Source organism: Sphaeramia orbicularis, chromosome 3 (genome assembly GCF_902148855.1).
Source record: "Sphaeramia orbicularis chromosome 3, fSphaOr1.1, whole genome shotgun sequence".
NCBI lineage: Eukaryota > Metazoa > Chordata > Actinopteri > Kurtiformes > Apogonidae > Sphaeramia > Sphaeramia orbicularis.
The window spans coordinates 59,231,091-59,247,522 of NC_043959.1; the positions used below are offsets into that span (position 1 = coordinate 59,231,091).

Below are 16,432 nucleotides of genomic sequence, written 5' to 3' on the forward strand. Positions count from 1 at the left end.
TGGCGGTAATGCAACATGAGCTGGATGCCAACCGCCGTTAAAAACGAAGAAGAAGAACTTGCTTACTGTTTGCGCATGCGCCCTTCCTACACGGACCTGCGCACTCTAGCTACTAGCAGGTAGCTAAACATCAAAGTGCGATGGCGTCCTGCGCGATGGGCAACACGTCAACACATTACATCTTCTACTTCACGCTTTGATTTGTGTCAACATCAGCTAGTTGTAAATTAGAAGAAAAATATAAGCGATAATGGCGACCGGGGGCGGTGGCGGCGTCGGCGGCGGCTTGGCGTCAAATCATGACGGTCAAGAACCAGCATCCAACTCGGGTCAGTCCGGAGCCGCAGCCGCCGGGCTCTCCGGTGCACCGGCCCCGGCTCCTGCCCCGTCCGCCTCCCCGCCTGTCCTCGGCCTTCACCGGGAGCCCATGTACAACTGGCAGGCAACAAAGAGCTCCCTGAAGGAGCGCTTCGCCTTCCTCTTCAACAACGAACTGCTCAGCGACGTCCGGTTCATCGTGGGGAAAGGCAGGCAGGCCCAGAGGATACCGGCTCATAAATTCGTGCTGGCCGCCGGCAGTGCTGTTTTTGATGCCATGTTCAACGGCGGGATGGCGACGACCTCCGCTGAGATAGAGCTGCCTGATGTGGAACCGGCAGCTTTTCTAGCCCTGCTCAGGTAGGACAGACCAGGTGTGCAGACAGATGCCCACAACCCTGACCCTTTCATGCAGGAATTATGAGAACCTTAATCATGATTTTTTTCCTGAGTGTTTATATTCCTCTTTAGGCATGAAAAAAACAATGCGCTTAAAAATTTTCTTCTGAAGAATAAATAAAATAAAATGATTTTGTTTTAAATTTAAAAATACATAAAAAAAAAAAAATGATAATGAAAAAAAAAAAATCTTATGAACCTGTTTTTCATCAAGTTGCAAAAATGTCCACTCAGCTGGACACCACACGTTTAATTTTTGATGCACAGAAACATGTATTTACTGATAAATTGTGTGAAAACTATGGGGAGGGCTTGTGATTCTGGGGGTTTATGCTCAGGAGAGATGTACATAATGTTACCAATTCATGTCAGAAAAGATATGTAATGTCTTAAATTTTTAATAAAGATATGTGTAAAAAACAAACAAACAAAAAAACAAAAAGAACAACAAAATCCAGGAATATATTCAAGAGAACAGCTGTAGAATAGCTGTCCAGTATGTAGTGACCAGTATGCATGAATGGGTTAATTGTGAGAACCTTAATCATAATTTTTCCCCTCTGTTTCTATTCCTCTTTAGGCATGAAAAAAAAAAATGCAATTGACATCTTTTTATGAACCTATTTTTCATGGAGCTGCAAAATGTATTTATATGTATTTACTGATATACAGTGAAGACTATGAAATATAAACACTTTTAATGCTGCTAATCTGATATTTTCTCATATTTAAACCTACTCTAATGCTAGTTATTACTCACTTCATGGAGATAATATACAAAAAACCCATTTTGTTAAAGAAAAAATGATAATTACAGTCTAATAACAATTGACTTACACTCAAACATGTTTCTGCAGATCAGGTTTATCAAGAACAGCAAAGTTACATATGCATAAGTGTCCACTGTGTTGGCTGATATGGAACTAAAACAACAAAACCCATGAATATACAAGAGAACCGCTGTAGAATAACTGTCCACTGTAGTGACCACTATGCATGAAAGGGTTAATGAAAACAGAGACAAATGCCCACAACCTTAACCCTTTCATATATTAATTGTGAGAACCTTAGTCAAGATTTTTTTCTTCAGTGTTTTTATTCCTCCTTAGGCATGAAAAAAAACCAATGCCATCCAGTTTTTTTTTCTGAGGAGTTGCAAAAATATCCATGCATTTAATTTCTGAAGTAAAGAAACATGTGTTTAAAACCCAATATCAGAGAGGGATATGAAAACAATGAAATAAAAACATGTTTAATGCTGCTAATCTGATGTCTTCTCACATTTTAACATATTCTAATGCTATTAATTCCTCACTTCATCGAGATAATGTGCAAAAAAACCCTTCTTGCCTAACAAATAACAATTGATTTACACTCAAACATGTTACTGCAGATCAGGTTTATCAAGAACAGCAAAGTTACAGTAATGGTATGAATGTCAGGATATGAGATGATGCCTAAGTGTCCACTGTGTTGGCTGATATGGAACTAAAACAACAAAACCCATGAATATACAGAGAACAGCTGTAGAATAGCTGTCCACTGTAGTGACCGCTATGCATGAAAGGGTTAAATTGAACTGTCTATTAATTCAGATCCTGTATCAATAATGTTACAATGACATAACTATTTGGACTATTGTTGCTTAACAACTGAATACCGATTACATATGTAGATATCTGCAGTACATATGTACTTAAAATACCGGCAGTATTTGCATGCTTCATATAGTTCCCCCATTGGAATAATGCCATACTACAAATTGTGGGCATTTGTCTCTTTTTTCATTAAGGTTGTGGGCATTTGTCTTGTGGGCATTTGTCATGGAATCGACAGACTACCCCTATGCACTGACACACATCAGCTAACAAGTTTCAAGTTTATTTGTCATGTGCGTTCAGGTACAAATACCATGGCAATGAAACACAGTGTACCCCGGGTCTGTCTCCGCCCAATATTAAAAAATAAATAACAACCAAATAACAATAACAATCACAGCAAAAAATACTTAACAATAAATAGCCCTAGCCCTCCTAGTGTAAAATAAAAACACTAAATAAATAAGTACAGTTATAAAAACTGAAAGTCAGGCTGCAGGTTCCCAGCTCCCTCCTTCTGTCTGAGCTGTTGTTCAGCAGACTGAGAAAAAAACTGTCTTTGAAGCGAGTAGTCCGGGTTTTGATACTTTGTAAGCGTTTCCCTGACGGTAGATAATTAAAAAGTTTGTGTGCGGGATGACTTGTGTCCTGTATGATGCCCAGTGCCTTTTTCCTGCTGCGTTTTGTGTAGATGTCCTGTAGCGATGGTAATGATGGTGCTCCAATGATTTTTGATGCCGACTGTTCTGATCAGGAGTGTGTGGTCGTGTGATGTAATGTTCCCAAACCATACCAGTATACTGCCAGGCAGAAGGCTCTCTATTGTGCTGCGATAGAAATTGATGAGTGTTTTTGTTGACAAACCATATTTATTCAGACACCTCAGAAAGAACAGTCTCTGGTGTGCTTTTTTGATGATGCTACTGATGTGAACAGACCAGGACAGTGAATCAGAAATGTGGATGCCTAAGAACTTGAAGTTATTGACAATTTCGACAGCAGTGTTGTTTATGTAAACAGGAGAATGTACTTCCTTTTTGGTTCTGAAGTCGATTATGAGTTCCTTGGTTTTTTTAACACAGACCAACACTGTAGATAATGAACACTGATAATAGTCTGAGTTCATAATTATCACCATAAAAGGTGATTTCTGGTCTTTGGGTGGAAGTTGAGGAGCCATATAGTTATTTATAGTATTAAACCCTTCATTTTGGTCGGTCATAATAAGGACTTGTAGAAAGGGCATTTGTGATTAAATTGGAAGATTAAAGGTGCTGCACACCTGACAGATGATGGCATAGAAGATTAAATTAACAACACGTTTTTTTATCACAAAAAAACCTTTGACAACATATGCAGGCGTGTGCATCCGAGCATCACACCTGTCACACCTATTCTGCAGATAAGTCTAGTGTTCAAAGATTCAAAGTGTTTATTGCCATGTGTACAATAAAGAAACAGATTTCCCTGTACAATGAAAATTTTACTTTGTCGTCCACACTGAATGCCACAAGAATTTAAGATAAGTATAACAGTATAAGTATTTAAAAAAACTGAATCGAATAATTTTACTAAGAAGTTACACAATGGATGAATAAATGAATGAATCGCTATTTATTGCAATTCAGCAATAAATAGCAAACCAAAACAAAGTGGCATTTAAAAAATGACATGCAAGAGAAAAAGAGCATAAAAACATAAACTACTGTTACTAAGAGAAAATTATATATTTACATAAATGTGCAACATCAGGTAATTGTGCAAACTGTCAGAGGTAAATGGCATACAGCATGTGCAAAACTGCCTGAGGTAGGTGAGATGTTAATGTGCAAAATTGTCAGAGATAGCAGCATGATGTCTGATAAACAGTCTGATATATAATAGTATTTACAGTACCATTAGGTTATTAGGTGCTAACGATATTGTTAATGCCATGTGTTGTTTATTTGTTTATTTATGTATTTATCAGACTGTATAGCAGCTCCTTTAAAGATGCAGTATTTTGTAAAACAGAAGTGTTCTCTCTGCACACATGTTTTCAGATTAGCAAGTAACCTTGTTATCAACCTAACAGACGTTCAGTGAGTTCATTCACTCATTTTTATTTTATTTTGCTCATCACCAAATACACTTGACACTTCATTACTTTGATTCCTCTCGATTCTAGCTGTAGTTATGAAAAACAGAGCTGCCATCTCCACAAGTCATTTCAGTTAGACAGAGAAAAATGTGAAAACAACAACTGATAACGTCACCAAATAAACTGATGACACTGACAGTAATCAGACAGACCAGCATCACACAGACAGGGGTCAAAGTTGGTTACTATGGCAATGGGACGAATGACCCAAATATTGAGATGTAGTAATTTTTTTAAAATTTTGGTAGACCAAGCAGTCACAAAAATAACTAGTGTAGATGGAAACAACATCAAATAGGAAATAAATTAATGAGTTTGACTCTAACGATCAGACCTCGGGGTTATTGTAATAAATATCACCTAGACCCATGTGCTGTAGTGTGTACAGTAATAACATGTAGATTAGATTTGTATTAAGGCTGATTAATAAAAAGATAGTGTTTTACTGTTATAGTGCTATATAGATTTCCTTCTTTCATTTACAGTTTATTTTCTTTACATTGTCAGCCAATTCAATGTGTTTCTCTTAATTTAACTTTCGATGTTGAAAAATAAATATATAATTAAAGGCTTGTTTTGAGTGGTATGCCTGAAATGTTTATTGCTTGATCAGTGTTTGTTGGACTGAATCAGCTAATGTGTTGTCTGTTTTCGTAGGTTCCTTTACTCTGACGAGGTCCATATTGGTCCAGAAACTGTGATGACAACTCTGTACACGGCTAAGAAGTACGCCGTTCCAGCTCTAGAGGGTCACTGTGTGGAATTCCTCACCAAGCACCTCAGAGCTGACAATGCTTTCATGCTCCTCACTCAGGTGACTTACACTGTCATTAAAGAGCTTCGGTTTGCCACAAAAATCCTCTAGATTTAGCCCTTTGAGGTAATCTACGTGTTTAGCTTTTAGTTTTTATGTGCTGAAATTTTGAGAAATTAGTCTCTACTGCTCTAAAAGAGTGAAAGTATCAAATGAGCTTCACAGCAGAGGCAGAGGGAACCGTAAGCAAATGTCTGTCTATGGCAGAACCACGACAAACACAAAGTCAATCTAATCCTATTTGCAATGTCCGTCTGTGTTGTTATATAACTGCAAAAGGCTATAAACAGCATATTGTTCAGAGTGTGCACTTTGCTTTCTCTGACTGACTTTTCACTGGCTGTTCTTAAATATGACCCGTTAATGTCTGTTTATGTCATGGATCATGTGTTGTGTGGGGTCATACGACTGTCCACTTTTGTGTTATTTTAGATTTGATTTCAGCCACAATGTGCAGAAAGAGGTACTGTGCAAAGGATGGAATGGAACGTATGAACACTACAAATTTATGCCAGCAACAGAAATAGCCTATGTACATTTCCATTAAAAACACATTGACTCATCCATGAAATCATATAAATGTTATAACTCTAATAATGTTATAACCATGTAAATATTATAACTAACGAAATTATGCAGCCCTTTTTTTTAGAGCCATCTCAGTTTGATTCTAAGTGTTATTATCAGTTAGATTTTTAAAAAAGTGTGATAACTGTAGTATTTCAGTTATTTATATCCTCTTCTTTCCAGCTGTCAAAAACTGTCAGTGTTAGCTGATCAAACCATTTGTCTTTGTATGCATCTGTGTCATCTTCCACTCCTTAAAGATTGAGTTTTGAGGTCATTGGTTGATCTGTTTTTAGAATGTGCTGTCATATGGTTTGTTTCAGCATTTTGCTCCTTGTTCTGCTGCCAGCTGCATACTCTACTGTCTAAGAAAATATCCTAAATACTCCAATGTAAACTTCCTTTAGGAATCTCAAGAAAAGGATAATTGAATCAATTAAATCTGATGGTTTTAAAATCTAAATATTAAAAAAAAAAAAATCTCTCTAGTCACTGACAATATTTTCATTAAAATGAGCATTTTTCTTTCTTAGATACAGCAGATTTGATATTTATAAGCTACTTATACAAGCCTATAATACATGTATACAATGTATTAAAGGTGCAGAGTTTTTGAGTCACTAATCACTTTTCAGATCAGAAAAAAGGGACAAATATAAAATTTATTTCTGTTTATTGTTATGAAACCTAAAACAGAGTTTAAAGCAATGAATAATGAAAATAATAACATGTTGAAGAGCAACACAAAGCATGATGATGCATGTAATAAACATATTTCTTTTGTAACTTTTCTTTAATTACAAATTCAACAGTATCTTCATGGTTAAACCCAGACTGTTACTGTAGCCACCAGAATCTATTATTCCTGTCACTCATTAATCTCAAAATAAAGTGTTTCAATAACTGAACAGAGCTTTTTGAATCCTGCTTAATATTAATTCTAGTCAGTTATAGCTCACATTTCTGAGGTAAGGCACTCACTCATGTTTTACCTGTCTATCCCTCTTAATGTGTAGCTCTCTGTATTAGTGTTACAATTTTTTTTCATTAAACGTGGTGTTCTGGTAGAATATGGTCCATGGAAGAACCTAGTAAATATTGGTACAGATTCATAAACAAAATGGAAGTTGTATTTTTTGTTGGCTTTGGTAAAATAGTGTTCTGGTGTACGTGCACTTTCACTGTCCCTTCTACATGTTATGATATGTAACTGCTGCATCAGTAGCAAATGAGCTCATTTAATGTTAGTCACCTTTAATAAATGTGTTTTTGTTTTTTTTTGCTCTTTTTAAAAAAAATATATATATTTTTTCATTTGGAGAGATACTTTACAACAGACATCCAAGCATATTTGTGTACCATGTCTGAAAAATCAACAATGGTAAATCATGAAATTTAACATGCACACGTTCATATAAGTTCTGTTTAGAAAAAAAAAAAAAAAAAAAAACGGACATCTGTAGTAAGTCTTCCCCTTTAAAAAAAAATTATATATATATGTATATTAACATACCTTAGAACAAAAAAAATGCACATTTTTCCCTTTTTTACATGATTCCAAAATCCATACAAGTTTCAGCTCCAGTACATTCAGCCAGTTCAGTTATAACTCGTCATTTCCAGTTAAATTAAATCTGGCCTCAATGGGGTGATATATACAATCCATTTTGACCACTTTGTCATAAATTTATCCTGTTTTACTTTTAATGAAAATGACAGTTTCTCTATTACATAGATTGCTTTTAACCAGTCTTAGTGTTGTGGTGCATCTGGTTGTAACCACTTCCTTGTCAGAGCTTTTTTCCGCTCCAGTAAATAGTACTCTCATTAAATATTTGTCTCCTTTAGTTTGAATGTTCTGCGTCATGGCTCCCATATGCAGTGTTAAAGCATCAAATGGGATTGTGGTTTTAAATATAGATTCCACACAATTGTGAATGTTCTTCCAGAATGACTTGATTTTTGGACATTCCCAGAATAGATGGTAGTGATTAGCTACAGCTGATCCACATAACCTCCAACAGTTAGCTCCCACCGCATGATTTTTTGCTTATTTTGGTGATATTATTATCTTATCAATCAATATAATATAATAATATAATAATGTAATATCAATATTAACGGTTCAGTTCATGGGGCCAACAGCCTAAACTGCATTTATACTTTCAGCTGATAGGCAGTTCATATGTGACCTGTACTGTGGGGAGCGATCCAAACAGATCAGGGATCAGCTATTGATTCAACACTAATAACCTATTTATGAATGTGTCCTTTGTGTCTCTTTACAGGCCAGATTATTCGATGAGCCTCAGCTTGCCAGTCTCTGCCTGGACACGATAGACAAAAGCACTGCAGATGCAATAAACGCCGAGGGCTTCACAGACATTGACCTTGGTATGTGAACGCTCCTAACCAGCTTTTATTTCTTGGTTAGCTATTTGACTCTCCATCAGCAGTTTTATGTTTGTGTGTGTTTGTCGGCATAGACACTTTATGTGCAGTGTTGGAAAGAGACACGCTGAGCATCAGGGAGAACCGTCTGTTTGGGGCAGTGGTGCGCTGGGCGGAGGCAGAGTGTTACCGACAACAGCTTCCCCCCACCTCAGAGAACAAACAGAAGGTTCTGGGAAAAGCCCTCCCACTCATACGCTTCCCACTCATGACTGTTGAGGAGTTCGCTGCAGGTAAGTTAATCAGAAAAATTCAGTTAGTTTCTTAGGCGGTAATGATTGTCCACTTTTCTTTTCATGTTCCTGATAACCATACTGTACAACTCAAACCACAGAAACCAGTTTGATATTCTTTCTTGTGCAACAGGGCCTGCCCAGTCTGGGATATTGTTCGATCGGGAGGTGGTAAATCTGTTTTTACACTTTACAGTAAACCCCAAACCTCGGGTCGACTACATTGACAGGCCCCGCTGCTGCCTCAGGGGGGAGGAATGCAGCATTAATAGATTCCAGCAGGTTGAGAGTCGGTGGGGGTACAGCGGTACCAGCGACAGAATCAGGTGAGGTTATGCCGCATTTCCACTATGTTGAACCGGCTCGACTCGGTATTCCTGGAGACCGTTTCCATTACAAGATACTACTGACTTTACAGTACCTGGACGTCATAGCGATGCGGCGTGTTATTTCCGTGTCGTCTGTTCAGAGAGTTGCTGATAAACTCGCTCGTTGCGTGTTGTCTCGTCTGAATTTTTACGTCAGCCACCAAAAGACCGAATCTCCTCGACCGACTATGGTGTAGTTTTGGGCTGTTATCATGTGGATTAGTGTACCACTATATTTACTGTCCACTTCTGCATCTGTTTTTTGTAAAACGGCAGGTCACAGAGAAAACTGTCTGACCAGTCAGTGGTCTGCAGTGTTTACATGTCACGGTTTAGTAACTGGTCTCCAGTCCTGGAACCTCGGTGGAGGTGATACCAAAAAAGTAGTTCCGGGTACCAGATTCCAGGTCCTTTTTCGTAATGGAAATGCAAAAAGGCCGAGCCGAGTCGAGATGAGTCGAGCCGATACCACGCAGTGGAAACGGGGCATTACAGTCTCCATCAAAACAGGAACAAAGTTTAACAGACAGATACTTAAAGTTCGTGTTCTCACTCTCTTCCTCTCTGTCTCCTTGTCTCTAGGTTCAATGTAAACAGAAGAATATCTATAGTGGGTTTTGGCTTGTACGGTTCAATACATGGACCCACAGATTATCAGGTCAACATACAGGTAACTTTTACACCGCTGACACCATCCATGTCTTAGTGTTACATAGGAGTGTAACTGACATGTTCAGTAGGGTTGGCTGTCATATGCCCTGTCCACACTAATACTGATATTTTGGAAAACAGATATTTTTTTCTATGTTTGGGTCTCTCCACACATAGACAGCATTTAAGGTCACAAAACAGAGTCCAAAGTGAAAATTCTGGTTTGTGTCTCTTGTGGAAAGAGATATTTTGTTGAAGGTCAAAATTTTTGGACATTTTTTTTTAAAGGGATGAAGGAAATGTCTATTTAGACAAACCTCCATGTCAGTGTGGACAGGACAATAGAGCTGTGGGGAAGATGTGTTTGCAGATCACCCCAGAACTTAAATCATCCTGTTCGCTCATCAGAAAGTCAGTGGTATTTTGTTTATTGCAGGTTTTTTTTTTGTCAAACAAATAGTTTTTACAAAGATAAACTATTTTTATTTTTTAAACTATACATGCAGTTGGTTAAGTATTAATGTTAGGCTGTACATGAGCTACTCAACAGCAGCACAGTTAGCATGGATTAGACCAGGGGTGGGCAGTCTTGGTCCTTGAGGGCTGGTATCCTGCATGTTTTAGATGTTTCCCTCTTCCAACACACCTGGTTCACATGATAAGCCTATCATCGAGCTCTGCAGAAGCCTGATGATGACCTTCAGGTGTGTTGGAAGAGGAAAACATCTAAAACATGCAGGATACCAGCCCTCAGGGACCAGGATTGCCCACCCCTGGATTAGACCCATACACAGACAGCCATGCAAACATGAAACAACTCTGTAAGTCAAACAGACACAAAATAACAAACAAGTATTTATCAAAGTCAGTCAATGAATGTTTATATCAGGATATGAAGGAAAAGGAAAACGCCTACAGCCAGATGCTTCTGTCCTTTAAAATCACTTAGAACACATGTAGGTATCAAAACCACCTCCTTAAGAGTTTTTTAGTTCATTCCACACAGAGAAAGCAGCATATTTCACCATCTTTTTTTTTTTTTTTTTTTTCCGAGGTCAGTTCAGCCTTTGGTACAGATAGTTGGAATAAATCCTAGGCTGAAAGACTATGACTGCCCACATTTTTAGACAGAGGTAGATCTGAAGTTGTAAAGGAAGTAGACCTGACATAGAACAGGTCTGTATTAGTCTGCAGGTGGACAAGGAGGACAGTCCAAACCATGTACACAAACAAATAGTAGTTTGTCAGAGTACAACACAACACAGCTGTAAATGCAGACTATTGATGGCAGCCAGTGGACACTGATGATGTCCGATGTCCCAACAAAAGTCCAACTTTTCTACTTTGAGCTTCAGAATTCATGAACTTTGGTAAATTATGCAATTCAAATCCAGTCCTGGAGGGCCGGTATTCTGCATGTTTTAGATATTTCCCTCTTCCAACACACCTGGAAGTCATTTCATCGTTATCAGGCTTCTACAGAGCTTGATGATGAGCTGATCATGAATTGAACCAGGTGTGCTGAAAGAGGGAAGCATCTAAAACGTGCAGATTTGAACACCCCTGCCAAAATGGTGGTAAACACAGACCTAATGTAAATCTAATCAGAACACCCGATGACTTTAAGAAGAGGGAACTGTAGCTGCAAAATGTAAACTCATTCTGAGGTTTTAAGCCTCATTTTAATACTTTATACAGTACCTCAAGTGAAACTAGTACCCAAACAACACTCGCCATAGCATAAAGATTCAGTATTTTACTGATGTTAAGCTGGTGTTGGGGTCAGTGTGCTGCTGGAAGTCGTTTGTTAAGATAACCCCATTAGATAATTGTAGCTGGTGTTGCACATTATTGCCAAAAACAAGCAAATGAAAGGATTTTTGTAGAAAATCCAACCTGATTCCTTCCCATAGAAGTGGCTGTTATCATAGATGTGGCAAACACAACTAACACAACTGTCGTTAGCTCAGAAATGGAGGTAGTTAACATAAACAAACAACTTCACCTCATGTAAACACACAGGCCTGGTCAGATCTTACACATCACAGCTTTAATTTTTAAGATTTTATTGTTTTTTAATACAAAACCCTTCTTAAATGAAGCAGAGGCTGAACTGCCGTCCCAGTAGTCGTCCTCTCTTTTCCCTCATTTCCTGACATCTCTCTTTGGTCAGCTAGCATAAAAATGCCACACACGAGCTGCACATTCATTCAGTTAAAACATTTCTCTATTCTGCAGATCATCGAGAGCGACAAGCGCGTCACCCTCGGTCAGAACGACACAGGTTTCAGTTGTGACGGCACAGCGAATACTTTCAGAGTGATGTTCAAAGAGCCTGTGGAGATCCTCCCTAATGTCAGCTACACTGCATGTGCCACTTTAAAGGTTAGTCTGAAACTGCTGCATTTTATTTAAGACCAGGGTGCTTGCACAGGTCATAAAAGTCTTAAAATGTATGGAATTTTGAAACGCTGTTTTCCAGACCTTGAAAAGTCTGGAATTTTGTGTGAAAGTCTTCATAAAGTATGGAAAAAAAGTTTGTCTTGTAGTAGAATTTTAGAGTATGCTCAAAGGCACATAATCTTGTAAGATAGAAATACATGAGGAAAGTATCTAAAAATCTTGATATGATTTGAGTAACCGGTCGGTACTGGAATGATATCCAATCAAAATTCATGTAACCTACGTGTTCAACTTGAGGAGGTCGTCATTTGTCATGTGTAGGGGTGTAAGAAAATATCCGTTCTTCAATATATCGCGATATTTCATTTCACAATACTGTATCGATATTAAAAAGTACTGTATCGATATTATTAGGTTTATTCAAATGCAGATATTGTGGTTCATTTTTGTTTTTCTTTTTTGTTTATATTTTATTTATTAGTATTTAACACTGTTTTATTAAATAATGTCAGTTCCTTTGATGGGATTGAACTAAAATAATGTTCTGATGTTAGTTCTGAACTAATAGAATATGAATATTTGAGCAGAATCTGAAACTGAAATATCTGTAAAACATAATTTAAGTTTTAACACAGGAAAATTTTGTGATATAGCATTAGATTCTGCTGTGATCAAATAAAATGTGTTTAGTATTTGTACATATTTCTGGTGTAATTCAATTCTTCCAGGAAATAATCTTTTATAAAAGAAACAAAACCAATAAAAAAATTGCCTTTTTAACAGTATTGTGATATACCGTGATATATCGTATCGTGATCCTGGTATTGCGATTTGTATCATATTGCCAGATTCTTGCCAATAAACACCACTAGTCATGTGTCTAAATCCGGGAATTAAACGTTACATTTGTGGGAAGCAAACCACTGCACACTCCGTGAGAAGACGTGACATTCATCCATCTATATATTCATACTTTATACTTCTGGCTGTGCTCTAGTGAAACGTTTTTGTGAAATATCCATGAACGTTTCTGTCGGTAAAACCTAATTTATTGTGAATTATGCATTCTACTACACACAACAGGGACAATCTCAACCACAAAAAGTAGCCACGCAACTGTAAATGTACATCAAGTCAAGTTTTTTGGGGGGGAAAAATAGCAGTTTTGAAAAAGTTGGGAATTTTTATTTGGATAAAGAGCAAGCACCCTGTAAGTGTGTAATGTGTTGAATATAATACAGTTGAAATAATATCCTTTACTGTTTTCCTGTGCTTTCATTTAGGGCCCAGACTCCCATTACGGCACCAAAGGGTTGAAGAAAGTAACCCAGGAATCAGCAACAGGGACCAAGACCACCTTTTTCTTCTTTAGTTCACCTGGAAATAACAATGGTACATCAGTGGAGGATGGACAGATACCAGAGATCATTTACTACACTTAGACGTGACGCAGTGACATGCACGTACGTTGAACCAGGAAGACCTCAGACCGCTGGGAAGACTGGACCGCTGGAGATTTAGTGCCTCATAATTCCACGGAGTAGAGAATGTGTGAATGTGTGTTTATGTGTGTGTCTGTGCTGTGTTTCTTTCCTTTAAAATAAACAAGCGTTGTACAGACACGCCCGTTAATACGGCAACAGTTGGAATTGTAGAAAAATCACAGCTCTGCTCATTGGGTCTAAACTGTATCATCATTTTGTAAATTATTTTAAAAACATGTGTTGTATCGTCATCAGTAAGCTGCCAGTGCAGGACTCAGACCTGCATATGTGACATTACAGACACTACCTTTTGTTGATCAATGCCATTTGATTTTGTCATTTTGTCACCGTTTTTGCTGATGCATTTACTGAAAGTATCATTTTTGCATTTTTTTTTTTTTTTTTTTTTTTAATCGTGCACTGTTATTTACTCAGCAGGAGTCTACAAGTATTTTATTTTTTTGCATTGTAACAGGATCGATCTGTGTTATGTAACTTTACCAGTGGTACATGCTGTAATTTATGACTTCATGTTTGCCTATCACGTCATTAAATATTAAAAAAATGTCTTGTGAATTTTTATTAGTCCAACAGCCTGAAAGGACCGACGGACTGTTGGTATCAGCTGCCGTCCATCTGTTGTTTGCCCATTCGTAAACAATTTCTCAAGAATTTTCTTCTCTGAAACCATCAGTCAGAATGACTTGATATTTGTTGTGGAACGTCTTTGGGGGAAGGTCTACCAAGTATACTGATGTTTGAATTTGTTATGAATTTTTGAAATTTTAAAAACCCCCATCGGTTTGTAATGGGACACATTTCAAAGTGCTATAACTTGAAAACAGTTGAAGCTATTGATAAAATTACTATTGGTAAGAGATGGGAAGTCACAAATGGGCTTTCATTTGGTGCCATGACCTTTGACCTTGAGTGATCTTGGAAGGTCAAACGAATATCAATTAATGTCTTTAGCTATGCCGTTGGACTACAGGACCCTTGGTCCTATTTTTATGTTACTCATCACAGGTATCACACATACAGCCCAAACTGGCCCACTACAGGGTCCAACCCAGCCTGTGGGATGAATCTGTGAAGTACAAAAATTACGGCATTTATTATTTTGTTCATTTTTAAATTCATTTTACTTATTTTATTGCCTATACTTGTCTATTTTATTATTTTTTCTTCAAATTCGTTTAGTTTGTGGTTTATTTTCTTCATGTGATTTATTTTGTGAATTTATTATTAATTTTTGTTTATTTTATTGATCATTTCGGCTGTTTTTGTTCATTTTGTTGCTCATTTTATTCTTTTTTTTTTTTTAAGAATAGAATAGAATGCTCTTTATTGTCATTATACATTGTACAACGAAATTGGGGGAGCTTCTTCATATCAGTGCAACAATATTAAAAAAGACAAAGTAGAAAAAGTGCAATTGAAAAAATACGATAAGATAAAAGTGCAAAATGCTCTATATACAAATGTACAATAAGGCGTCTGAGGTAGAGGTATTAAGAAATGTAAAGAATATAAGGGTATGAATATGAGGAGTGAGGAGTTATTGCACGTTGACAAAGAATAAATAATTTAAAAAGTTTTTAAGAAAAACAGTAGCAGCAGTGGTGTGTATAAATATACAGATATGTTGGAATATAAGAGTATGAGTTATTGCACATGTGGAAGAAATATGAAATATGAAAATACAAGGTAAATGATCATGGATGTGAGAATTATGAAAAGTTATTGCACAGTAAAGTGTATATTTCACACAGGTATGTGGTTATTGCATGTTAGAGTTCAGGATGGTGATGGCTTTAGGAAAGAAACTGTTCTTCAGTCTGTTTGTTTTTGCCTTGTGGCATCTGTAGCGCCTCCCAGAGGGCAAAAGTTCAAACAGCTGGGCACCGGGGTGAGAGCTGTCCTTCCTGATCTTATGAGCTCTGCTGAGGCACCGGGTGGAATAGATGTCTCTCAGGGAGGGCAGAGGACATCCAACAATCCTCTGTGCTGCCTTGACTGTCCTCTGCAGCCTCTCCCTGTCCGCCTCGGTGCAGCTCCCGTAGCAGATGCAGACACAGTACGTCAGCAGGCTCTCTATGGCTGACCGGTAGAAGGCCATCAGCAGCTTCTTGTCCAGGTTGTTCTTCCTGAGGACTCTCAGGAAGTGGAGACGCTGCTGGGCCTTCTTAATGACGGCGGAGATGTTGTCCGACCAAGAGAGGTCATTGGAGATCTGGACTCTGAGGAACTTGAACGAGGTGACCCTCTCCACACACTCACCGTTGATGTAGAGAGGGGGCGGTTCAGTCCTGTTCCTCCTGAAGTCCACAATGACCTCTTTTGTCTTTGTGGTGTTCAGTACCAGGTTATTGTCTGAGCACTTTAACTTAATTTTCGTTAACTTTTCGCTTATTTTTTTTCCACGTTATTTAATATTTTGTAAATGTATTATTCATTTTTGTTCATTTTATTCACATAAACCAAGTGTGTCCATCCACTGTCTCTGGTCCAGCTCCATGGGTTTTACTGGTGAATCAGTGTTGTAGAAGATGTTTCCACGGTAACTACGGAGCCTCTGAATGTCCAAATGGGTCATATCTGATGACCATGAAAAGATGAAAAACTGCATTTTACACCAATTATTCACATGTATTGATAGGATTAATGGATCAACAGATATGAAACAGATTAGATCAGTAGATGCTTTTGGTCATTGGTGAGTGTTTGGGTCTTTACAGGTTAATAAATGTAATTCTAAGGCAAAAGCTTAAGATGCTAAACATGCACCAAAGTAATGTATATTTTGACTCAGACTAACTTCTATAAAAAGACTGGAGAGATAACCAGCTTTGTAATTTTAGCATCAGTTCTGTCCTCCTGAATTCTGATGCAAATCTTACTAATACTAGATTATTTCTTGGAAGAGTCCAGTTCTCATCAGTGGGCCAGGGTGGAAAATAAACCCACACTGTCTGCTGAAAGCTGTATCTAAATCATACCAGATGC

At 37.7% G+C, this 16,432-nt stretch overlaps 1 protein-coding gene across 2 annotated transcripts; it reads left to right on the plus strand.

Annotated features, from left to right (window-relative positions):
* The first annotated feature begins 83 nt into the window (after positions 1-83).
* On the plus strand, positions 84-13,983 carry LOC115412380 (BTB/POZ domain-containing protein 1-like). 2 transcript variants are annotated; one of them, XM_030124888.1, is made up of 8 exons: positions 84-678; positions 5,113-5,269; positions 8,125-8,230; positions 8,323-8,520; positions 8,717-8,846; positions 9,471-9,558; positions 11,778-11,924; positions 13,226-13,983. In XM_030124888.1, exons 1-8 carry the CDS (start codon positions 251-253, stop codon positions 13,382-13,384), a joined length of 1,413 nt encoding a protein of 470 aa, XP_029980748.1. In that variant the 5' UTR covers positions 84-250; the 3' UTR covers positions 13,385-13,983. The 2 variants fall into 2 exon arrangements, with proteins under 2 accessions (XP_029980748.1, XP_029980738.1); XM_030124878.1 differs by having other exon boundaries at positions 251-678; positions 8,654-8,846.
* Positions 13,984-16,432: the final 2,449 nt, after the last annotated feature.